Source organism: Ambystoma mexicanum, chromosome 14, assembly GCF_040938575.1.
Source record: "Ambystoma mexicanum isolate Mex_15411 chromosome 14, UKY_AmexF1_1, whole genome shotgun sequence".
Classification (NCBI taxonomy): Eukaryota; Metazoa; Chordata; class Amphibia; order Caudata; family Ambystomatidae; genus Ambystoma; species Ambystoma mexicanum.
In genome coordinates this window covers 29,646,914-29,671,865 of record NC_090940.1, presented here as the reverse complement: position 1 = coordinate 29,671,865, position 24,952 = coordinate 29,646,914, and the positions used below count along the sequence as shown (strand labels likewise).

At 47.7% G+C, this 24,952-nt stretch overlaps 1 protein-coding gene across 1 annotated transcript in view; it reads right to left on the bottom strand.

The window, feature by feature from the left end:
• The window catches only part of BAZ1A (bromodomain adjacent to zinc finger domain 1A), a 956,777-nt gene that overhangs the window by 390,834 nt on the left and 540,991 nt on the right, over positions 1-24,952 (bottom strand). Inside the window, exon 20 of the mRNA XM_069638454.1 lies at positions 14,201-14,343. Within this exon, the coding sequence (XP_069494555.1) occupies positions 14,201-14,343 (143 nt within the window). The remainder of the gene's footprint in view (positions 1-14,200; positions 14,344-24,952) is intronic.

The following is a 24,952-nucleotide window of genomic DNA, read 5'->3' as shown; positions in this document are numbered from 1 at the left end:
CGAGATGCTCCAGGAAGCAGACTGGTTATCCCCACAAGTCGAAGGAAGAAGACTCTCCGGGCTGGAGATCTCAGTCGTTGGGAAAAGTGGTGAGAAGGTTCAGCATGGCTCCACCGGTGATGTCGTCGTAGCAGGTCGGCTCAGCTTCTCCCTCGTCGGATTCTTAGGTCCTGTGGCGACTTCTAAAGTTCCAGTCTCCAAAGCCCTGCTTTTATGCAGAAAACCCGCATTCACTCAGCTTAGCTGTCACTCAAACATGCTAAGTGGTGAGCCGGCCGGCTCACCACTTGGGCCAATCAGGACGGAGTGCGACTTGAGTTGCCTAGGCAAATCAGTTCAGGGTGCCTAAATCCCCCTCCACCCCTCCTAAGTACCCCAGACAGAGTGGCACCACTTTGGAGGGCTTCTGTGGAGAAGCCCGCCAAAAAGTGGAACAAAGGGCTCAACTTGGGTTGGAGTCACAGAAGCAAACACAAACGCCATTTTAGAACCGAGTTCTGGCAAAAAATACCCACTGGAGAATGAATATTAATTAAATAAACCGGCGGTATGTTCGAGGCTATAGGAATTAAGTAATTAAAGTTGGTAGCCTCGAACAATGGGAAATCCCATAGAGATATATTCGCGGTTCAATATAAAAAGTAGTATCCACTGCCACCAGCCAAAACTCGATCAGGGGGGACGGAGACGTGCCCCCTCCACTAACAGACCCCGGGGCAATCGAATTGCCCCGGCCAGTACGTCCACAATATGATGGTTTGCACTGGTTTCTGTTAATAATTTGGGACTAGTAAAGTCAATGGTGACATTACATGCCCTGGGAGACAGTAGTCAGTCCAAGGGTATGGAGTCTAGGTTGGGGGGTCACTATGACACCCCTGCGTTACTGCACTGAGGGTGCTGTGTAACATCACAAAAACACATGAAGCCCTATGGAGTAAAAGACCACATAGCCCATTAAACCCATCTAGAGTCAAAGGAACACACTAAAATCATGCCCAAGAGTGAGGGTAAAAGAGTCTCACTCTTGGCAGGAGAAAAATATAAACCCCAAAAATCCAGCAAAGCTGCTGGGGGACTCACTAGGTTAGGAAATGCAGCCTAAACAGAAAATTCTCCCTAACAGTTACAGAGACGGACACAAACGCCATTTTAGAATAGAGTTCTGGCAAAAAGACCCAATAAAACAGCGGTATCTTTAACATTGCACCAAAAAGCGGTGTGTTTAAAATCAATGGGAAAATCCCATAGAGAATATTCCAGTGGAATATTTCGCGTGGTAACCACTGCCACCAGCCAGAAACTCAACAAGGGGGGATGGGACAGTGCCCCCGAATTACCCCTTACCAGTACTTCCACAATATGATGGTTTGTACTGGTTTTGTTCACAATTTTGGACTAGTAAAGCCAATGGTGACTTTACATGCCCTGGGAGACAGTAGTCAGTCCCAGGGTATGGAGTCTATGTTTGGGGGTCACTGTGACGCCCCTGTGGTACTGCACTGAGGGTGCTGTGTACCACAAATACAGAAAGACAGATGATACCCTATGGAGTAAAAAGAAACCCCATAGCCCATAAGCACATAAGTCAAAGACATACCTCAAATCATGCCTAAGAGTGGGAGTAAAAGAGTCTCACTCTTAGCAGGAGAAAAAAACAAACCCCAAAAATCCAGCAAAGCTGCTGGGGGATTCACTAGGTTTGGGAAATTAGCCTTATAAGAGAATTCTCCCTAACAGGGACCGCCTGAGTTGATTGACTAGTGGAAGAAGCAATGGCATCGGAAGGAACGCATACAGGCACAGACCGTCCCAGGGGAATGAGAATGCGTCCCCCATGCTCCCCAGCTGGGAAAACCTGCTGGCGAACCTCTAGCACTTGGCGTTCGTTGCCGTCGCAAACAGATTGATCTGGGGATTGCCAAATCACTAGAACAGAAGATCCACTTGGTCCTGCCGAAGCTCCAACTCGTAACAAGAGCGCAGCTCCCTGCTGAGGGCGTCAGCGATGGTGTTCTTCACTCCTGCCAGGTGAAAAGGGAAGAGGAACATCTCCTGGGCAACGGCCCATTGCCACAGGTCCTGCGCCTTTCTGGCAAGCGCTGGGATCTGGTGCCCCCTGCTTCCAGATGTAGAACATTGTGGTGGTGTTGTCCGTGAAGACCTGTATCACCTTGCCCTTGAGGGATGGAAGAAAAGACTTGAGGACCCAAAACACTGCCCGCAGCTCCAGTACGTTGATATGCAACGACTTCTCCTCCAGCAGCCGCAGGCCTCTTGCATGGAGACTTCCGGTGTGAGCTCCCCAACCTTCCAGGGAGGCGTCCGTCGTGACCGTCTCCTGATGAGGTGGGGCTTGGAAGTCTGCGCCCACCAACAGATGCGTGCGGACTCCCCACCCCCCGTATCGCTCGACAGAAACTCCTGTCGAGAGAGATCTTGTCCTCAAAGATTCCCGATACCTGAATCCAATGGGCGTCGAGGAAATCCTGCAGTGGCCGCATCCGCAGCCTGCACAGCCGAATGAGGTATATGCATGACGACATCATGCTGAGAAGGGACTTGATGGACCTCACCCTTGCGATCTTCAGGGCCAACAGCCATTGTACCTTGCCCAGGAAGGCCGCTATCCTCTCAACCGGAGACGCTAAGCACAACATTGTATTGAGCAGAGACCCCAGAAACAACGCGTCTGCAAATGGCACCAAGCAAAATTTTGTATAGTTCACGAGAAACCCAGCTGGACGGTTTCCGCCGTGTGCGCGACAGCAATCTCTCGATTTGGTTCAGATGAGCCAGTCGTCCAGGTAGAGGTAAACGTGGATCCCTCAGACGCAGCCGCGTTGCCGCTGGCGCCAGGCACTTGGTCAAGACCCTTGGCGCCGACTTCAATCCAAAGGGAAAGGCCTTGAACTGGTAATGTTGCCCTTGAACCACGAAGCACAAACTTGTGGTGTCCCTTGTGAATGGGGATGTGAAAGTAGGCATCCTCCAAGTCCAGCGACGATAGGAAATCCTTCTTCAAGCTGTCCTAGCACGTGCTGAAGGGTGACCATTCAAAACTTCTGGGATCTGATGTACTTGTTCAGACGGCAGAGGTCCAGGATGGGCCTCCAACCGCCAGTCTTCTTCTTGACGAGGAAGTACCCGGAGTATACTCTGAACCCCGGGGCCTCTTTGGAACAAGCTCTATCACGCCCTTCTTCAACATAGCCAGCACCTCCAGCAGAAGCTGAGGGACATGGTCTTCCTGCATGGCCACTGGTGGTATGCGAGGATCCTTTCGTTGGAATTCCAGGGTGTGTCCGTGGGCCAGAGCGTACAGCACCCAACTGTCGGTGGAGATGGACTTCCAAACACTGACTAAGTTCTCCAGCCGGCCTCCCACCTGGGTGCGCAGGTGGGGGCCCGACTTCCCGGCTGGTTCAATCTAGCCTCGCCATGGAGGCGCCGCCTTGGGGGACTTGTTGGCGGTGGCGACCTCTACCAGACTTGCTGCAGCCCCTGTAGGCCTCCTGGGCCGAAGAGCGGGACGGTAGGACGAAGAACCTCCACCGAAGCCTTTGAGGGAACCCTGGGGTTTACCCCCAGAGGTCCGAAAGGACGGCCGTCACTGCTGAAGCGTGCCCAAGGAACGAGCCGTCTCAGTGTCCGTCTTGATGGTCTGAAGAGACTCGTCCACGGTTTTGCCAAACAGATTGTCCCTATCGAAGGGCATGTCCAATACCCTCGACTGCACATCCTGGGGAAAGTTAATAGCCCTTAACCAACCTCGCCGATGAAGGCAAACGCTGTTGCCCATTTGGCGGAACCCCTTGTCGGCAATGTCCATGGCCACTGTGATGGCATGGTCCAATGCCACATCGCCTTCCAGCAGGATCTCCAACGCTTCCGCTCTGGTCATCAAGGAGGAAGTCCAGGAGGGGAGCGGACTTAAATCAGAGGTCCCTGTCGTAGTGCGCCACAATGGGGAGGACGTTGGCCGCCTTGATGGTGGTCCCTGCCGATGTGATGGCTCGTCGCCCCATGGCGTCCAGCTTCTTCTCTTCGCTGTCCGAGGGGAGGAGGTCGTTGACGCAGCAGAGGCAGAAGATTTCTTCCTCGCCGCCGCCGAGTCCACCGAATCCGGTGAGGGCTGAGACCTCAAACACTTGGGAGCAGTGTCCGGCACCCTGTACTTCTTTTCGTACCGGTCCCTCTTCACTGGGGCCGAGGACGGGTTCTTCATAAGGGACAGCCCCTCGTCCCAAAGGTCTCTCAACAGCAGGATCAACAGCACGGTCTTATTATGCCTCGCAGCGTTGGTACAGGAACCCCTCTTTTCCTCAGGGGTCAGCTGAAACAGGTCAGAGGCCCTAGAGATCATGGCATGGAACAAGCCTATCTCGTCGGGTGGTGAGGCTCTGGGCGGCGGAGACGGGAGGTCTAACCCGTCATCATCCGTGCCAGTCGTCACAGTTAGGGAGAATTCTCTGTTTAGGCTGAATTTTCTAACCTAGTGAGTCCCCCCCCCAGCAGCTTTGCTGGATTTCTGGAGTTTGTTTTTTTCTCCTGCCAAGAGTGAGTCTTTTTTCCTCACACTCTTGGACATGATTTGAGGGGTTCCTTTGGCTTTTAATGTGTTTTATGGACTATGGGGTCTTTTACTCCATAGGGTCTCATGTATTTTTACTATGTGTGTTACACAGCACCCTCAGTGCAGTGACACAGGGGTGTCATAGTGACACCCGACCATAGACTCCATACCCTGGGACTAGCTACTGTCTACCAGGGCATGTAAAGTCACCATTGGCTTTACTAGTCCCAAATTATGAACAGAAACCAGTACAAACCATCGTATTGGGGACATACTGGTCGGGGCAATTCGATTGCCCCGGGGTCTGGTATTCGAGGGGGCATGTCTCCGTCCCCCCCTGATCGAGTTTTGGCTGGTGGCAGTGGATACTACTTTTTATATTCGACCGCAAATATATCTCTAAGGGATTTTCCCATTGTTCGAGGCTACCAACTTTAATTATTTAATTCCTATAGCCTCGAACATACCGCCAGGTTAGTTATTTAATCTTAATTCACCGGTTGGTATTTTTTGCCAGAACTCTATTCTAAAATGGTGTTTGTGTTCTCTTCTGTGACTCCAACCCAAGTCGAGCCCTTAGTTCCACTTTTTGGCGGGCTTCTCCACAGAAGCCTTCAAAAGTGGTGCCACTCTGTCTGGGTACCACAGGGGGTGTGGGAGGGGGTTTAGGCACCCTGGACTGAGTTGCCTTGGCAATTCAAATCGCACTCTTGTGTGATTGCCCCAAGTGGTGAGCCGGCCGGCTCACCACTTAGCATGTTTGATTGACAGCTAGGCTGAATGAATGGGGGTTCCTTGCATAAAAGCAGGGCTTTTGGGACTGGAACTTCAGAAGTCGCCACAGGACCTGAGAATCCGAAGAGGGAGAAGCTGAGCCGACCTGCAACGACGACACCACCGGTGGAGCCCTGCTGAACCGTCTCACCACTTCCCGACGACAGAGGAGATCTTCTTGCCAGAGAGTCTCTTCCCCTTGAGCTGGTGGGGATAACCAGTTTGCTTTCCTTTTTCGCCTACCAGGACGTCTAGTGGTCGAATTGCCCGTGCCAAGCACCCCGGCAACTAGATAGCCACTTACCACTGAACCGCGAAAGAAAGGACCACTCCTTTTAATCCAGAAACTCCACGGCTGGTTTCTTCCCTGGCAGCACAACGACCTCCTGCTTTCCTCCCCGCCGAGATCTTCTCTTCTGTCGGACGAAGCACCGACTCGCAACCAATGCCAGGAAAAACTGCCCCCGCTGGAGTGTTCTCACCATTTCAAGGTACTGTGTCCACCTGGCCTCCATTTTTATAGATTGCTACAAAGTGACAGTAAATCCTTAACCTTCTAGACTGGGCTGGCCTCTTGACCATCTAACTGGTCCCTTTCTTTTGGTCCAACTTCTTTCTCAACCTTTGAGACTTTTGTGCACTTTTCAACCGTGTGACCTTGGACACATTTCGTTCTGATCCTCTTAAAGTGGACCCGGCTTTCTGAACTCTAACTTCATGGTTTGGTTCTGCCTTCCTCTCTTGCTGTGTTTTTTTGAAAGTGTTGGGATCTGTTTCAATTTATGCTCTGCCTTTCACTCCCTTTGAAACCGAATTATTAGAGTGCCATCTGCGTTAAGCGCTCACTGCTGTCTGAAAATAAGTGAGCTTTACTTAAGACTTGTCTAATATTCTTTTAAGGGAGTGTATATACTTTAGTGACTGTTTTTGAACGTGCTTGAGATTAGTGCCAGTGTGTTTTCATAGATGTGTTTTTAAATAAATTATTATATATCTTTTACACCTAAACTCTGGTCAGTGTTTGCTTGTTCTACTGTGTTTACCTGCCCTATTGTGTATGCTCTGTATACTGCCTAACTCTTCTTGAGAGAAGTCTGACTGCTCAGCCACAGCTACCAGGTAAATCTGGGTGCTGCGGACTGCTACCAATTGGGTTTACTGCTAACTCCTGTAGTCCTAAACTTTTTGCAGTGGTCCCTAAGGGAACTGCACAGGTTTCTGCCTAACAATCACTGTGTCTGTATCCTCCCTCGGGGGAAGGGGAAGGGGGAGGGGGAGCGACGGGTGACAAGGCGGTGGAGGGTGCACTCTCCTCTTGACCGGATATTCCAGTGCTGTGGGATCTTCAGTCAGCATCTGGGACATCCTCGTCCGAATCTCCGTACACAAGGTGTGAAGTGCCTGGAGAAGTCCACCGAAATGTCAGCTGGGGGTGGAGGAGGTTGCTGCAGAAGAGGTAGCGACGGAAGCAGCAGTGTAGGGTTCTCCAAATCCTCAACGGCCTGCTCCTCTTCGTCGGTCTCGTCCCCACTCTCGAAGTCTCCCTCGTCGGGATCCTTCCTGTAGCCAAGCCTCAAGCTTCTTTTCCAAAATGGTCTGGAGAGTAGAAAGCTCCTCAGAGATGTCCGTGCCCTGCGGAACTACCGCCCCCTCCCCCCCACTTTATGCAACCAGGGGAGACTTTCAGGGAGATGGGCATTGCCTTCTCCGGTGTCTTCACTATGGGCTGAAAGGACAATTACCTCCTGGCAGGCAGGGAAACTCTCACCCTGGTGATTGCACCCTGCTATACCGTGGCCTTCGCTAGGGACGCCACCACGCCTTCAATGGAAGGCTTTGCCTAGTGAATTTGGGCCTGCACGACCTTGGTCGAGCTAGGGGCCTTCACCTTGGGGGAGGGGGGGAAGGGGGAGGGTCAGTGCCCCGCTCCCCCTTGGCCTTTTCCAACTGGCCTGCCCGGGACTTCCCCAGAAGATTACCCGGGTGGTTCGACGTTCTCTTCGCTGAAGCGGAGCGTTGGCTCGTGGTTCAAGGTGCTGGTGACACTGACCTCACCCCTGGCCGCCGGGGAGCCCGTCGCAACGGCGATACCGGTGGACTTGCAGTGCTTAGCCTTATGTTGGGCCACCATCGCCAGAGCGCCCTCAAAGGTTTTAGAAGACCACACAGTTTTCTTGTTGTGGTAGGGGGAGGCATGCTGCCGGGACTCACTCGTAGTTGGGGCCTTGGCCTGGAGCCACTCGATGAGACGCCTCCTCCACTCCTTCATGGAGTGGGGGACCATCTCCTTGCAAAACGCACAGGCTTCCTCCATGTGCGTTTAGTCCGAATGTAGGCAATAGAGGCACAAGGAATGCCCATCGTCCAAGTAGATGTTCCTTAGGCCACATCCTGGGCAAACCCTGAACAGAGGCTTTGAGTCCTTCTCTGCCATGTCCACACAGGGTAGGCCTCGAAGAATCTTCTAGAGTCCTAACTCGATGAAATTCCGCCATTGAGGGGCGTGGAAAATCTGAAAATGGGTCCCTGTTAATCGGATGATGGGTCTATGGAGCTTGAGGCTCGATTGACCGAAAAATAGAGTAAAACTCTACAAAAAAGCGCAAAACGCAGTAAAAAGCCAGAGAGCTAATCACGAGCACTCCCACCACTCAAATGTGCGTTAAAAAGCTGAAGATGGCTGTCAGAGGAGGGGCTTAGGTAGAGGGCATTCCTTGCCTGGGGGGGGGGGGGGGGCAGTATGACCAGAGATCAGTTGTTAGGAGAAAGACAGTTCAGAAGTGAAACTGAAACTGTCTTTTCTTTACCGAGGATTCCCATCCTGACAACGGGGAATATTCATGAGCATGTGAATCCATGCCAAACTCCATGCTGGAGAACAAGCGTTTCCCTTTTATCACTCACCGGCTCCGTATGGCAACTCCCTTGTGCTCCTCACACTGTATAGCTTCTCGTGTCTTTGCTCTACTTCCATGGAGACCAGAGTGAGCACTGCTCGCTTTCTTGGCGTTCTGCGGCCGCTGGAGTGTCCCAGTGCCTACAGATCCTGCTGCACGTACCAAACAAGGAGGGTTAGCAGGCTTTACAGATGCTCTCTGGCAGGCCTCTACCACAGCGCCCATCTTTCCTGCCAGAGATCGCTTTTGGCTCCGCCGGCTCTTGTTCTCCAGCCAGCTTCTCTCCTGCTCAGGTCTGCAACCCGCCTCTGGGTTCCTTCCCATGCTCTTTGTACTGCTGCTGTGCAGCCAAGCTTCAGGTGTAGGTTATTTAGTTTAATTTCCTTATGTGAGAAACCTAGGGGGTGTTCTCCCATTTAAACCCCAAATGTTCTCTAGTCAGGTGGCCAGGGGAGAGCCATGGCTCCTGGATCCCAACCCTGGTGGAAGACGAGGAAGATCACATGGGTAGAGGAAAATGGTTGTCTGAAGGGGGATAGCCCAGGTGAGACACTGTATCCTAACAGGGAAATAGGGGAGGAAAAGGAAATCACAGAGGCCTTCATGTGCCATGTTGCTCCCTACAACCTTTATTCAGGAGTCGTGGCCTGTCATCCCTATACTGTCATTTGTGACGAGTCAGTTGCCCGAGAAAGGGGAGGAAGAAAACCCAAGTGACACATGGGCAGAGTCCCTGTATTGAGATCCCTTCATCCTCTATCTGCCCGGGTCGCGAACCTCCTCAAGACTCATGTCCCTATAATCAATCCACAGAAAAGATTGTTCTATGAACCAAGACCACTCTCTGGAGGGGTGTGGGAACTCAATCTTCCGTACAATCCTATTCTACCTCAAAGCCCTTTCCCTCAACTTTCTTGGGGCATTTTCAAACACAGTCTATCGCCCCCTCCCCATTTCTAACAAATACTGGGACGAGGAAGAGGCAACCGGGATAGTGAAGTTTTCCCAACGGAATAACATGGGAAATGTACGGGAAACCAGCTGTAGAAAGAATTTAATTTGTCCCATTCATAAAGTCAGGCATTCACAAATTATCACTCACACCCGACTCCACTTGACTGCTTTTCCAATTATAAAAGGTGTGCTTCTGCACAGCTGAGTGAACTAGCTTGAGATGTTTGGACCGGAGATGCCAAAAAGCAGAGGGCAGCAGGATCAACGGCTCAGAGGAGAATAGTGTGCCGAGATGCTGGCCCGTGTTGGTGAGGGGCAGCAGCGTGGCTAGGGAGCTGTGTTTCCAGAGAGCTGGAGCGGAGCATCTTGCAGGCTGCTGTTGGAACATTGCTCATTCCCTTGGGACCTATGCCAGACCCAAGGGTGTCTGAGGGGCAGGTGGTGAGACCAGACCTCAGGCTTTCACAACCAGGAGGGACCACTTGTCACTGCATTACTGCCCGGGTGAGTCAAGTGAAAAAAGAGATTCAAGAGCATGTAACTGATTGAATCGGAGCGGATTAAAGGAATTGCATAAAGCGGCACAGAGCTGAAAAGAAAAAACTAGTGATGATTGAAAGAAGAGTGATGAGATCGAGAGAAAGTAAGAGAAAGTCAGAAAGCAGAGCATGCAAGGAACATGAAGGAAAAGCACTATATTTTAGAGGGTGCAAGTGACCCGAATTGAGAGAGATGGGTGCAAGCAACCCGGCAGAGTGGAAAAGTTCCCAGTGGGCACGGAAAGAAAGCCCAAGTGTGCAGGAGAAGGAAAGAAATGTGCCGGTGGGCCCAAGAAAAAAAGTCAAGAAAACAGGGTAACAAGAAGGGGTGAAGAAAGCCCCTGTTGAAAAAAGACCCAGAAAGAAAAGAGGGGTTAACGCTCAGAGTGGTCCCGCTTACGAGGTGCAAATAACCTGGCGTTTTCGAAATCCTCTGATGCCAACCCTTTGAAAGAACTGTACAAGAAAAAGGCACTTCCTGATCAACTGACCTCTTGTTTTTTAAGTTCAACTTTACTTTTACTTTAAAATAATTTTTAATGCGCAGTGCCATGGACCCTTGGGCATAAGGGCACAGACAAACATTAAAACATAAGAGATCAAAACAAGGGAAGAGTACTCTATTGAAGCTGCCAAAGAAGATCAAGCAAACATTCACATTTTCAATTTTGTCTTAAAGGGATCAGTTGTTTCCCGACATCCAAGATCCAAAAGGTAACATGTTCCAAGCTTTTGGGGCTATAATGTAAAACGCTCCCTTTTTGACCTTCTTGGTCCTACATCTGGAAAGCGACAGAATTCTGGTTACTGGATCTGAGAGATCTACTGTTAGCTTTTTCTGAAATTAGATCTTGCAGATATTAGGACATTAAGCCCTGTCTACATTTGAAGGTTATAACAAGTAGACTAAAGAGAAAACGCGCTTCCACAGGCAGCCAGGGCAATGCTCGTCTAGCAGCCGATATGTGGTTGCGACGGGAAAGTCCCACGACCATCCTGACTGCACCGTATTGTACCACCTGTAGTCTGTTAGTATCAGTTTAGTTAAGCCCAATCAGAAGGCTACTGCAATCTATTTTAGACCTGCTAACTGTTCTAGCAATTATCTCAGTGTTGGCCTGTGAGATGAAAGGTCCAAGATGAGCCAAAAGCTTGAAATAGGCCGCCGCTGAAACAAGGCTCCCCACATGGGTTTTCATATTGAGCAGCTTGTCAAAGACCAACCCCAAGAGGGACCTAAGCTTGGGGAAGGGAACCCTGAGGCCCAAGAAGTGTGTTTGAACTTGGAAGGGGGTTGAGCTTGGCAAAGGGAACCCTAAGGGGCCCATCAAAGTGGAATCTTGATTATTTAGTGTTAGTGAAGAAACTGAAGCTTGGGAAGGGAACCCCAATACATTAACATTGTAGGTCGACTGAGAGGGTCCTATCAACATCCCTTTTGATTGAACTCTTTTTTTAAGCTGACCAACATACGTCTGGTGAAAAGGCCACCTGAACCCAATCTTGGTTTCCTATTTTTGTTGCACCACTGCTTTTGCTTTTGAAAGACTACCCAACACATTTGTGCCGAAGAGGGATTGCAGGCATAGGTTTAGACAGATTTTTATTTTGGACTTTGTTAGGCAAGATTGTATGCAGTACCCTGTGGGAGACTGCACCAGCCATATCCTCTTGGCAATAGTTAACCCAACCTTTGGTATAAGCATGTACTACACGGGTTTGTAGAGTGACTGAGCACCAAGATTTAGCTCAAGAGGGGTCAATGTGAGCTGTAAGGTTGTAACACAGTTTCACAATTAGAGTTATTCAAATAAACACTAACACACAAGGTTTATTGATTAAACTACATTTATTTAACAGTCAGTTGAATAAGCCTTCTTTAGAAGGGAGCAATCATATAATACGAAATATACTTCAATAAATACACTCACTAAATCGGTTGATACCCATTGGCACACAGACACTTCCTACACCCCCCAGGTGATTTAAATAACTAGGAAACTGCGGACGTTGATTTATCACTGGCACATTAAGAGCAATACTGAGATTAGTGTCCAAAGGAGACCAGGAGGGAATCAAACCATGCTTAACAAATATTCTTAAGCAGGTGAGTACTTTTTGAACCCTCCAATGCAAAGTAAATTAACCCTTTCCTAGGGGAAAGGCAAAAGCACAAAGTCAGAGGTAAGAAGAGTCGCTCAGGGAGCCAGGACAGCCAATGTTAGCTGAACAAAGTCTGGGGAGCTGAAGACCTTCTTGCAGTTAAGTAAAAAGTCTTGCAAAATGTTTTAGAAAGGTTTGTAGAAAGGAAATCACTGAAAGGGCCACAAGCTGGGCGGTTGTGAGGGGGCAAAGCTGCAAGCAACTCTGCAAGTGTAACCACGACAGGTCTCAACTGAGAGCTAGCAAGGCTACACAACAAGAGGTAAGTCCCCTTAGTTTTACATTACCTTTGGTTTGAAGAAAACTAAACCAGCTGGCTTCTGTTCCTGTGTAGCCCTGCAGATCCTGTGTTCCTGGGCCTCAGTCGTGGGGACAAGAGGGAGGACGTCTGTGGACTCCCGCACTACAAATGGAAAGTCAGCGGCACTTTGCGGTTTCAGCTCCTTGCGTCTCTCGCAAACAGCACCACTGCGGTTCTTGGATACCTTTATGGAGTTTCCTCGCATCTGGGGTCTAGCACTCTGTTGAGGTAGCTCAGACTTGGTCAGTCCTGCTTCATGGGAGTCCGGAGAATCTTCCTAGGGCTCAGGTCTGACTTAACGATGCACATGATCTGGTGTTGCTCTCCCTGGCAATCGGTTCCTGCAGCAGCAACGGAAGTACAGCCAGATCCGAGAGGATGTGAAGACGAGTTCGCTTTGGGGTTGATTGGTCCCACCAACTCAAGGGGAGAAGTCGTCCTTGCAGGGGCTTCTCTAGTCGAGGCGAATTCGGAGCATCAGCAATGCAGCAGGGCTTCACCAGGCAAACCAATGGGTCCAGGAGTTGCAGCAAATGTCTCTTCCAAGTTCTTCGGATTCCTTCATCCAGTGGTCGACTCTTCCTTCCAAGCCAAACAGCCTTGCCTTTTATGCAGGTTTCTCCCATTCATTCGCAGTCTGGCTGTCACTCACACAGCAGGGTGGCTGTCATTAGAGGACAGCCAGCCGGCCAAACACCTTTGGGTGCATTCCTGTAACCAAGGGGATTAAGCACAGGGAGTTTTGGGCACCTCCCTCACTTCCTGCCCCTGCCAGACACCCTGGAGCCAGAGGTGGGGTTCACTCGTGAATCCTGCCAAAGCCAAAATGGACAAAGACCAAACCTGGTTTGGCACGCAGGGTAAATCTCAAGAAGGACCTTTCCAGCAAGAAATGGCAGAAAAAGAAGACTGGGCCATTTTGACGAAATGGGCAACCATGGGTGCCTTACCGTTGCTGCGAACGCAGCCTGCTGTAAAAACACAATGGTAGTAAAACGTAAACCACTGCCACCAGCCATTAATCGTAGAAAGGGTAACATACAAATGTTACATGGCAAACAAGACAAAGGGGATACCAAGTAACCCCTCCAGAACCCTACGGTAAAATAGTGTGCGCTGCTTCTAGAATAGTTACAAGTGTAAAGAAAATAAATTCCACTTCACTGCTCTTGGAAACAATAGTTTATCCAAGAGAAGGTATTTAAACCTTTGGGAAATCGAAGACGTCTCTTGGCCACTGCACTGAAGGTGGTGTGTGTCACAATGTAAAGATGCCGCCTATGGAGTTTGTCAGACTCAAACGTTAAAAGAAACAGAGTCTAAATCACACAAAAAAAACATAAGTGAAAAAAAGGGCTCAATCTCTCCGGATTAGAAATTAAAAGTCCTGAAGTCCAGCGAAAGAGCTGAGGGTCTCTAAGGTAGAAGGCAATGAACACATTTCTAAGAATTCTCCCTAACACTTCCTATGAACATCCTTCTGGTCAGATTCAGCTCATCTTCACGTTCTTGCATTCACCCTAGTATTAGAAGAAGGCTGTTCACATGGGGGCATACCAGGACAACAGGCAACTAATACAATTGCACAACTGTGGATTACCTTTTATTACGAAAATGCAATTTGGTATCTACTATACTAGTTTAATTTTAATGTTTAAGTGTAATAAAGCTCCCATGAGGGGGAAGCATGAGATTAAGTCCCAAGCACCAGTCTCGAGGATTACATCATCACCAAACCCCAATCGACTCAGAGGCTTGTGTAAATGGTGGCTAATCTGATGTCCTACGGATTTGCAGAACCTCCCAAAGGCCACACGGCATACTATAATTCAGCCGCTCTCTCCTTTTGAATTCCATCCCATTCTCCTACCACCCTGCCTCCTCCCCAAACATTATCAAGTACAAAATCTAGAAAGCTGTTATTCCTAGAAAACGCTTTAATGGCATTCTAAGCTAGGTCAGTGGGAGTAAAGTCAACAGTCATATAAACACATACCTAGTGGTGGTTTCATGAAGCGGCGCTCAACGCCCTGCTCTATCTGCAGCAGTGCAAGAGCCAGGTAGTGCACAGTGTTATTGGTGAGCTGTGGAGTGCTGCTGGAACCGGTGCTCTGACCTTCAGTCTTCAACTCAGACAGTCTGCATTGAAATGTGGATGAGAAAGAACATCGAAATCAAGTTGCCATTTTAGCAGTGTTTTCATGTCACCTATAGATTAACAGTCAAAGCAGATGAAGGGCCAAATTAATGGCCCACAGCCTACAGGGCTATAAAGAAGGTCTACATTAACAGTCAAGTAAACCTTCAGAATATCAATGTGCAAGTAAGTCACTGCAGGTAATACTGTAATCCTAGTCCATTCTTCCCTTTCCCCTATGCTATTAAAATGGCATACCAAGGAGGGTGTGTGAACTCTAGCACAGATGTATAAATGTATAGAAGGTAACCTCGTATTGTGACAGACAACTATAGGAGCTGTAGCCAAACCAGTTCAAGGGAGGTTGTCAGCCTGGAAGGGGTCCTCAATGATTACACACAGTTGAAAGTCAGGGAACACACTTAGACAATCAGTTATAAAAATATGTATTTATGGCCATATAACACTGACAAAAAACTACTAGCATGTAATATCGCACAAGGCTAAATAAGATACGTATATACAATCACTGGAGTAGGGCAAACTACATAAACCCCTGCAAAGGAAGGTAAGTATTAGTATGCAGCACTACAGGTCCACAGAGATACACCACCAACTTTATAAGTCCATCTCTAAGATGTACGTAGCCTTGTGCCCGTTAGGCAAAGCTTGTATGCAGTACCCCTTAGGGTGCACTACAACAACTGACTAAAGGTATAGGAAAGCCAAACTTTGGTATAAGCTTGTACTATACAGTTTTGGTAGCGTGTTGAGCAGCCAGGCTTATCTCAAGAGGGGAAATGTGAGCTGTAGTGGAGTTACACAGATTCACAGTTACAAGTATTCAAAAAAAATCTTACATTCAAGGTTTCTTGCATAATCAATTATTGATGTATTCATCAGTCAGTTAGAATAAGCCTTCTTCAGAAGAGAGCACTATAATAGTAACAAAAATACACTTCAATACTGTACACTAAGTTTCGAAATCAGCAAATACCCTTTTTGGATGACGCACAGACACAACCTACAAACACAGGTTACTTCAATAACTAGGGTGCTGGGGACTTTAATATCTTACTGTTGGCATTTAGAATACTCTTAGAACTTGGCAAAAAAGGTAAAGGTTATTAGAAAAACAAGAGACCACAAATATTCTTAAGCAGGCAAATACTTTTGGATCCCCCTAGAAGAGTCATTCATTTCAATATGCAATGCCAAAGTCAATGGGCAAAAGTCTTGTATTGGATGAAGCACTTCTGACAGGTAAATGGAAAAGTCTTTGCACAAGTTCTTTGGAGTCTGATGAAAAAAATAAACAAATATAGGGCCACAAGCTGATTAAACTTGTGAGTAGTAGAAGATGCAAGCAACTCTACAGCAAGAGGTAAGTTCTCTCAGACTTTTTACAGTACCATAGAAATGAAAAGATGCAGCAGATGACTTCTGTTCCTGTGCAGCTCTCACTGTTTGTTTATTTATTTGTATGGCGCACCATACCCAGGGGCAGCAGGGCGCAGGCAGAAAGGATATGCGAGGCTTACAATGTTACAGAAATGTACAATTAAAATAACATTATGGACATATGCAATTAAGCATTACAGGAATGGGAAATATTATATTTTTATGTGTAAAGTTTTGTATATCTTTACAAAGGCGTGAAATATACAGATATGTACAGGGGCTGTTTGTGGCGAGAGCAAAGGCCTCAAGCAGGAGGTATCAGTACCTATACAGAGGTGTAAAATGTACAATTAAGTACGGGGGTTGTTGGAGTTCAAGTGACTGATGAGCCTCCTTCTAAAGTGCAGGCAGGGTTGATCGGCTCTCAGGTTGTGTGGCAAAGAATTCCAGAATGTGGCGGCTTTCACAGGGAAGCTGTTGCCTCCAATGGTGGAGAGTTTGAATCTGGGAATTATCAGACAGTTGGAATAGATAGTTCTTGTTTGTCTAATGGATGACCTTCTCTTTACTTTGTCCATCAAATAGCTGGAGGCAGCATTGTTGAGGTCTTTATGGGTTAGGGAGGCCAACTTTAGTTTGATTTTATTATCGGTGGAGAGCCAATTGTGTTGGCGTCTGGTAGTGGAGATGTGTTCTCTTTTATTAGTGCCGAGGGCAGCTCTCAAGGCATTATTTTGTAGGATTTGTAACCTATGGGTAATGGCTTTGTTAGCACCGCTATATACGGCATTACAATAATCGAGCCTGGAGAGTAGGAGTGCTCTTGCCAAGAACATGCAGCTATCATTAGACAGGAATGGTCTGCCTGCTCTTATTAATTTGCAGGTGTACGCAGTGGTAGATACTAGTGAATTGACCTGTTTAGTGAATGACATAGTGGCATGCAGGTAAAAGCCGAGAGTTTTTACCTCCCTGGATACTTTGATAATGTTGCCGTCTATGTTGAATTCAGCATATTCGAGGTCTAATTTGTTGATATTAGCGGGGGTACCCAGGATGATGAGCTCTGTCTTGTCATCATTCAGACATAGGCAATGAGATGCCATCCATGCCTGAATGATGAGATACACCCTGTTCACCAACTCTCTGTCCTTGCTGTGATCCACTGAAAGTGGGAGGAGAATCTGAGTGTCATCTGCGTAGTTGGTGTAGGTGACACCCAGATGATCCACATCGTCGAACAGAGGTTTGGTGAAGATGCTGTATAGTGTGGGGGAGACGCATGAACCCTGCGGGACTCCACAAGTAATAGGAGAGGGGTCTGCTGCTGCTGATGGGGAGAAGACTCAGTTCTCTCGCTCAGAAAGGATTCAATCCATCTGATGGCTTCTGGGGAGAAATGAGTAGCTGAGTCCAGGTGTCTGCAGAGGACCTTGTGGTCGACAAGGTCGAATGCCGCGGAGAGGTCAAGTAGGATGAGGAGTGCTGTTTTTCCCTTGTCCCTCAGATCATCAATTTGGGTCTTCAAGTCAATGAGGGCTGTTTCCGTACCGTGTAGTGGTCGGAATCCTGATTGTCTGGAGCCTAGTAATTTGTGTAGTTCTAGGTATTTTTGGATCTGGACGTAGGCCACTTTCTTCAAGATTTTCAGTAGAAAGGGTACTGTGGTGATGGGACGGTAGTTAGTGGGGATGAGGGGATCAAGCGTCTGCTTTTTAAGGAGGGAGAGCACCCAGGATTGTTTTAAGTTGGAGGGGATGCTAAATGAGGAAAAAGATGCGTTTATGAGTTTGGAAATGAAGGGCGATAGGTCTCTGGCAGCGTCCTTGATTATGTGTGCAGGGCAAATGTCGCCTTTGCAGTTTAAGGGTTTGAGAGAAATTATTATTTTCTCGACCTCCAGGGTGGTAGTTTTAGAGAAGGAGAATGAATTAGTGTGTGCGCTTGGTAAAGCATTAGGCGGAGGTGTGGGAGGGTTAGTGAGGTTTAAGGAGTCTTTATTTTGTAGGGTGTTTATTTTATTTGCTAAAGCCTGTTGGATGTCTGCGCACCAGGTCTGATCCTTGGTGCAGGTGTCGGGTGTGGCAATGGGTGACTCAAGTTCCTTCAAAATGGAGAAGAGCTCCTTCATGCTTGAGTTGGAATTGGCAATGCGGTTGTTGTAGGAGTTCCGTTTAGCTAGACAGATTTCAGCTTTGTATTGACGCGAAATCGTATCTAGAGAGGCTTTCTTTTCGCTAGAAGAGCATAGTTTCCAAGCAGATTCACATTTTCTCTTTTTTAGGCGGAGGGCTTTGAGTTCAGGTGTGTACCATTTATTTAAATGGGTTTTGGGCTTGCTGGTGCGAGGTTTGAGTGGGGCAATTTTGTCCATGGTATTTAACATAATTTTGTTATATTCGTGAACTAGTGTGTTGGGATCTAGATTGTCTGGCAATGCGTTTAGCGTTGGAAGGATGGCTGGGATAATTCTTTCTACCGTTATATTTTTCCTATTCCTTGTTAGGCAGGGTGGTGCCAGTGACCCAGTTGTAGTAGGTGGTCTGGAGGTCAATAAGTTAAATGAGACCAGGGAGTGGTCGGTCCAAGGTAGTGGTGTGGTAGAGGAGATGACTGCTGAGAAGTTAGCATCAGCAACCCAGTCTAGGGTTCTTCCTTTCAGGTGAGTGGGTAAGTTGACTTTTTGTGAGAGTCCGTGTGATGAGATAGTATTGGCTATGATGGAGGCATGCATGTCTGCTGGATCGTTAAACCCTAGGTTGAAGTCACATAGTAACAGTAATTGTGAGGTAGTTTTCGCATTCCTGGGCCTCAGTCGTGGGGATAAGAGGGAGGACGTCGGGGGACTTCTGCAATGCACTGGGACGGTCAAAGCTCACAACCGTCAAACTTCACTTTCAGTGGCTGTTCAGTGTTTCAGCTCCTCGCGTCTACCGCAAATAGCAACACAGCGATTCCTGGCTGTCGAGATGGACTTTCCTTGCTTCTGGGGTCCCGCACTCTGTTGAGGGGGCTCAGGATCGGTCACTCCTGCTTCCTGGGAGTCTAGAGGATCTTCCTGAAGCTCTAGGCCAGCTTAAAAGGAACACACACAATCTGGTGTTCCTCTCCCTGGCTCTACGGCATCCAGCAGCAACTCTGGAAATTCAACCAGCTCCGAGATGGATGTCCAGGTGGCTTACTTTGGAGTTGATTAGTCCCACGAACTCAAGGGGAGAAGTCGTCCTTGCAGGGTTTGTCTGTCGATGCGAACCTGGCGTTTTGGCACTGCAGCAGGGCTTCACCGGGCAAACCAACGGTCCAGGAGTTGCAGCAGGTGTCCTCTTCAAGTTCTTCTTCGGTTCCTTCGTCCAGTGGTCGACTGCCTTCCAAGCCAAAAGCCTCGCCTTTTATTCAGTTCTCTTCGATTCATTCCAGCCTAGCTGTCAACCCAGCAGGGTGGCTGTCCTTGCCGGACAGTCAACCAGCCAATCACTACAGAGTGCATTTGGGTCTCCTAGGAGATTACACAGAGTTTCGGGCACCTCCCTCACTTCCTGCCTACCCCAGACACCCTGGAGCCAGAGGTGGGCTTCACGCGTGAATTCCGCAAAAGGCAAAATTAACAAAGACCAAACCTGGTTTGGCACCCAGAGTAATCCTAAGGACCTTTCCACAAAGAAATGGTGAAAAAAGAACCAGGGCCATTTTGACAAAAATGGCACCCTTGGGTGCTTTATTGCAGCTGCGAACGCAGCCTGCGGTAAATGTACACCATGATAGTTAAAACGAAACCACTGCAACCAGCCATTCAGTGAGAAAAGGGTAACAAAAATGTTACATGAGAAGGGAGACCAAGGGGATACTAGGTAACCCTCCAGCACCCTATTGTAAGATAGTGTGTGCTGGGTCTAGAAAGTTAAAAGTGTAAAAGTCAATTTCACTTCACTGCTCTTGGAAACAGTAGTTTATCCAAGAGAAGGTATTTAAACCTTGGGGAAATCTGAAAGACTTCCCTGTGCCACTGCACTGAAGATGCTCTGTGACAAAGTAAAAGATGCCCATGGAGTTTGTCAGAAATCCACAACCAAAAGAAACAGTGTTCAAAATCACATTAAAATACACGAGAGAGTGGGGAAAAGAAAAAAAAAGTCTCGCTCTCTCCAGGTTAAAAAAATCAAGTCCTCAAAATCCAGCAAAGTTGCTGGCGGTCTCTAATATGGAGGGAATTAGCATAATTTTGAGAATTCTCCCTAACAGTGCCCAAAAGCTCAAAGTACCACACAGTTTTGTGAGAAAGAAAAAATAGTGTAGGGTTTCTGGGGTCCAATGAGCCACAGTTCATGACCACCAATGGGTTGCCGGTTCAAGCACTTCACCGGCGTGCACCAAATGCTGGTGTGCAAGGTCTTCAGGATGGAGAATGCAAAAGAACTTGATGCAGGGCCCCTCTCAACACAGGACTGGATGCAGAAAAGCTGTTTTGGATGACTACCACTGATGCATGCAATGTAGGAGGACACTTGCCTCGGTCAGACTGTGCCTCCTATCTCGGGTCCCCTTGATGCTGGAACCACGAACTATGGCAAAGTTAAGTCTTGTAGCACAAGCAGTCGATCCCCCAAAGTTCCAGGGCTTAACTTGGAATGACATCTCAGGCATGGTAGCTGCAATTGTAAGCTGGGCAGGCACTGGGTGATACAGGGCCACTTCCGAGTGCTCTTCTTCGCAGGACTGAGCCGACGTCGAAAATGGATGATGTTTCCTCCACTCCAAGGGTTGAAGCTCCTTCGCAGGACTTCTGAAGATCCTACAAGACAGGGCTCTTCCAGCACAGCAGCCGAGTTTTGTCTCCATGCCTTCTTCCAACGGTTCCACTGTCTCCTTACACATCTTGCAGCTGGTCAGGATACTCTGCTCCTTCAGGTTTCTTCCAAGACCTCTGTGGAATGGGTGCACGGGTCCTCTTATCCCCTAGCCAAAGATCTGGCCCCCACACAACCAAGGCAGTGGTCCAATCAGGACCACTAGTGGCACAGCTCATGCATAACATTCAGATGCACTGAAATCAGTTTGTGGATTGGGACCAGATAGTCCCAACTTACTTCCTGGCATTATAAGGATTGGCCTACCTTCACAAGTCAGGAAGAAGTGTTAGTGATCAGATGGCAAGGGACAAAAAACCTCATAGCGTGGCCATGTTTGGACACTAGCCACAGTAGGGTGGTAAACAAGGTAAGCCCAAAATAAAATACACTAAAAAAAATAAGCAAAAGGTAACTGCTGCCATGTGCCTGGCCTTTCGTCACGTCTAAAGAAACCAAAAACCACCTGAGTGCTAGTCTAGGGAAAAACAAAAAAGCGTACCCCATTGTACTGCATTTAAAGATGCATTGTACAATGATAAAAAGTTACCAAAAGTGATTATAATGTAATGCAACTAAGGGAAACTGTTTCCCATTATTGACAGACTGAAGGGCATGTCAGTTTCCCCACAACAAATGAGCAAAAGCCAGTGTAGTTCACAGCACTGCAAAAAGAGTTGGTCAAATAAAAAAAATTAAAGCAAAAGATTTGGGGGTCCATAAAAATGGAGGGAAAGGTGCTGTAAAGAGGGTTTTCCCGACACACACTTTTCTCCCTCTCTCTTCTACACTGTATTCGGACCTCTCCATTGAACCCTCTCCCTCTGATCACTACACTGTCCATTTCAACATTGGTGCATCTCTCCCCTCCCCCCCCCCCCATCTACTACTCGAATGATGAAGAGGAAATTCAGGCAGGACTCCATTGCCTCGCACCTATTCCTGCCTCTTCGACTGACAATGCTTTGTCCGATTTTCACCATGCGCATGACTCCTTTTGGCCAACACCGTCATGCTCACACATTCCCAGCTTCCGGTCCTGGATAACCTCAGATTCAGACCCTCAAAACAAACATGTGCCGTGCCCTTCAAAAATGGTGCAATTTGAGGAGTGCCAATCCACTAAACTTCAAAATATCCCTTGCTGCACTCTCCTCTGCCCTAGACTCTGCCAAATGCTTCTATTTCACCAACAATCTCCTCTCTTCGCAATCACCCTCACAAACTTATCTATGCTCCAAGCATTGCTCACATCTCCCAAGCCAATATCCATCGCCTTCTCCATTTGCTAATAACTATGCTCCTGTTCCTCTTAAATTTGCGACACTCCCAACCCTAAGTAGAAATCGTCACCCCCTAACCATTCTACTAGACTACCTCTCCCCTATATCGATTGAATTAGCACCCATCCTTTGCATCCAAAGATGCATAACTTTGATTGAACCGTAAAAAGTGTCAAGGGGAGACCAGCTGCAGACGGAAACTGGCACCATGTGGGTGCAAACTCAAGAGACTGTGGTCGAGCCCCATACGAGAGAAACTATAGATACCAGTAGGCCGTAGGAGGGGCGCTGAAATAGGTCAAAGTGGTCATACAGAGAGGTTAAAGCAAAATCCTGTACAATCGAAAAACTTAAGCACCGTGAAAGAAAAGAGTAGTGAATCTCGTAACTGTTGAATTGTGTAAAAAGAGAACATTGAAATTAGAGAAGAGGTCAGAAGCAAGAAGAGGGGGAGACAGGGGTGAGCTACTATCACCTTGATTGAGAGTCATAGTAAACCTAGTGAAGGGAGGCTTCGAATCGAGAAGGGTACGAGCCCGGCAAAGGGAGATACAGAGATGAAGCTGTCACCCAAGTACTAGCAGTCAAAAGAGGTCTGAGCCCGGGCAAGGGAGATCCAGGGGTGAAGCCATCATCCAAACAAACCTTCATTTTGGTTAAAAGATTTTTGTTTTTGCTATTTGAATACATCGGACCCTGAAGGCAAGAGACTTTCTAAGGAGACCAGACTTGACCATCGACGGTCCCGAGTACTGCCATTGGAACGGTCATTTCATGCCAGAGAAAACCGACAGTACTGTGCTCAAAGCTCACATCTTGCCCCATGGTCGAAACATGAGGAAGGAAAGCCCAGGCTACCGCGTCCTGACATTATTTGAGAACACTTCTTTATTTTCTTAAAAACTATCCAACACCCGCTTTTTGTATTAGTTGTGAGGGTTGGCATTGGGTTTCTTAGAATAGGCCCCTTTTGTTTTAACACAACATCACTAGGACTGTTATTTGAATGTAATGGTCGACGCTTGCTCTCATCTTAGATTTCAGTTTAGATTAGCCGTTTTTCCACCCTGCACACAGCATTCATTGTTCGATAAACACATGAACTGTGATCACTTGTGTCGGTCTTACTTGTTGTCACTGTGAGTTTCTCACATGACAGCCATTTTAGGGCACTAGCCACGTTCAGTAGACCTGGGCGGTAAACCGAAAGTGCAAACTAAAAACAATGCAAAAATGGCCACCATCTCGTCTTTAGGCACAATTGAAAGTAACCAAAAATCCCAAGTGTAAAAGACTAGGGTTATACAAACTTATCCCCACTGCACTGTAAGATGGTGCACTGTTAAAAAGTGATCAAAAAAGCCAAAGGAAAAAAGAAAAAAAAGGAAACAGTTTGCCAGCACTGATGGTTTGAAGGACTTATCAGTTTCCCCAAAACAAAAATGAGAAAAAGGCAAGGGAATTAAAGCCTCTTCAAAAACTCAGGGCGGGTAAAAAAAACAAAAAGGAAAAGGTTTGGGGCGTCCATAGAATATGGAAGGAAAGTTTAAATTAAATGATTTCCCAACTCCCTCTGTTAGGGCGTTTAACACAGGTTGCTGCTGCAACAAAACATGGAAAAGCCCACATTAGGTGACAATGTTGTAGCCCCTTAGGTTTAGCCTGACCTAAACCAAGGTTTGGTAGCAATGGCTGAGTAGCTAGGCTTTGTCTAGGAGGGAATGGCTCTCTAGTGAGCCACACAGTATTTAGAGCACACAATCAGTTCAAGTAACACGGATACACTAGTAGTTATTTTATATAAACTAAGGCTTTTAAAAATAAGTCATGCAAGTACTATTCACACTGTAAGGACAAGTTACTTACCTGTAACTATTGTTCTCCCAGCATGGGTCTGGCATGGATTCACATGCTCACGATTATTCCCCATCGTCAGGCTGGGAATCTTTGGTAAAAGAAAAACCAGTTTCACTTCCACTTTAAAACTATTTCTCCTCTGGACCAATCACTGACCTCTAGGTCATACTGCCCCCAGCCAGTGACTGCCCTCTCCCTAAGCCCCTCCTCTGGCAGCCATCTTCAGATTTGGTTAGCATGTAAAGTGGCAGTTGTTAGGTAGAATTCTCTGTTCAGGCTAATTTCCCAAACCTAGCGAGTCCCCCAGCAGCTTTGCTGGATTTTTGGGGTTTATTCTTTTCTCCTGCTAAGAGTGAGACTCTCTTTCTCCCACTCTTAGACATGATTTGAGATATACTTTGACTTCGTAATTTGTTTTATGGGCTATGGGGTCTTTTTACTCCATAGGGTTTCATGTGGTTTTTGGTAAGTGTGTTACACAGCAGTAACTGTGCAGTAACACAGGGGTGCCATAGTGACCCCCAAACATAGACTCCATACCCTGGGACTGACTACTGTCTCCCAGGGCATGTAAAGTCACCATTGACTTTACTAGTCTTAAATTGGGAACAGAACCAGTACAAACCATCATATTGTGGAAGTACTGGTAGGGGTAATTAGATTGCCCCTCGGTCTGTTTTTCGAGGGGGCACTATGCAGTCCACTGGAATATTTTCTATGGGATTTTCCCATTCATTTTAAACTCACCAATTTTTGGTGCAATGTTAAAGATACCGCCGGGTTATTAATTTAAAATGTATTCCCCGGTTGGGTCTTTTTGCCAGAACTCTGTTTTAAAATGACGTTTGTGTTCGCCTCCAACGCCAACCCAAGTCGAGCCCTTTGGTCCACTTTTTGGCAGGCTTCTACACAGAAGCCTCCAAAAGTGGTGCCACTCTGTCTGGGTCTACAGGATGTGTGGGAGGGGGTTTAGGCACCCTGGACTGAGTTGCCTCGCCACTTAGCATGTTTGAGTGACAGCTAGGACTGATGAATGGGGGTTTTCTGCATAAAAGCAGGGCTTTGGGGACAGGAACTTCAGACGTCGCCACAGGACCTAAAGAATCCAAGGAGGGAGAGGCTGAGCCGACCTTCAACGACGACACCACCGGTGGAGCCCTGCTGAACCGTCTCACCACTTTTCCCAACGACAGAGAAGATCTTCACTCTGAGGAGTCTTCTTCCTT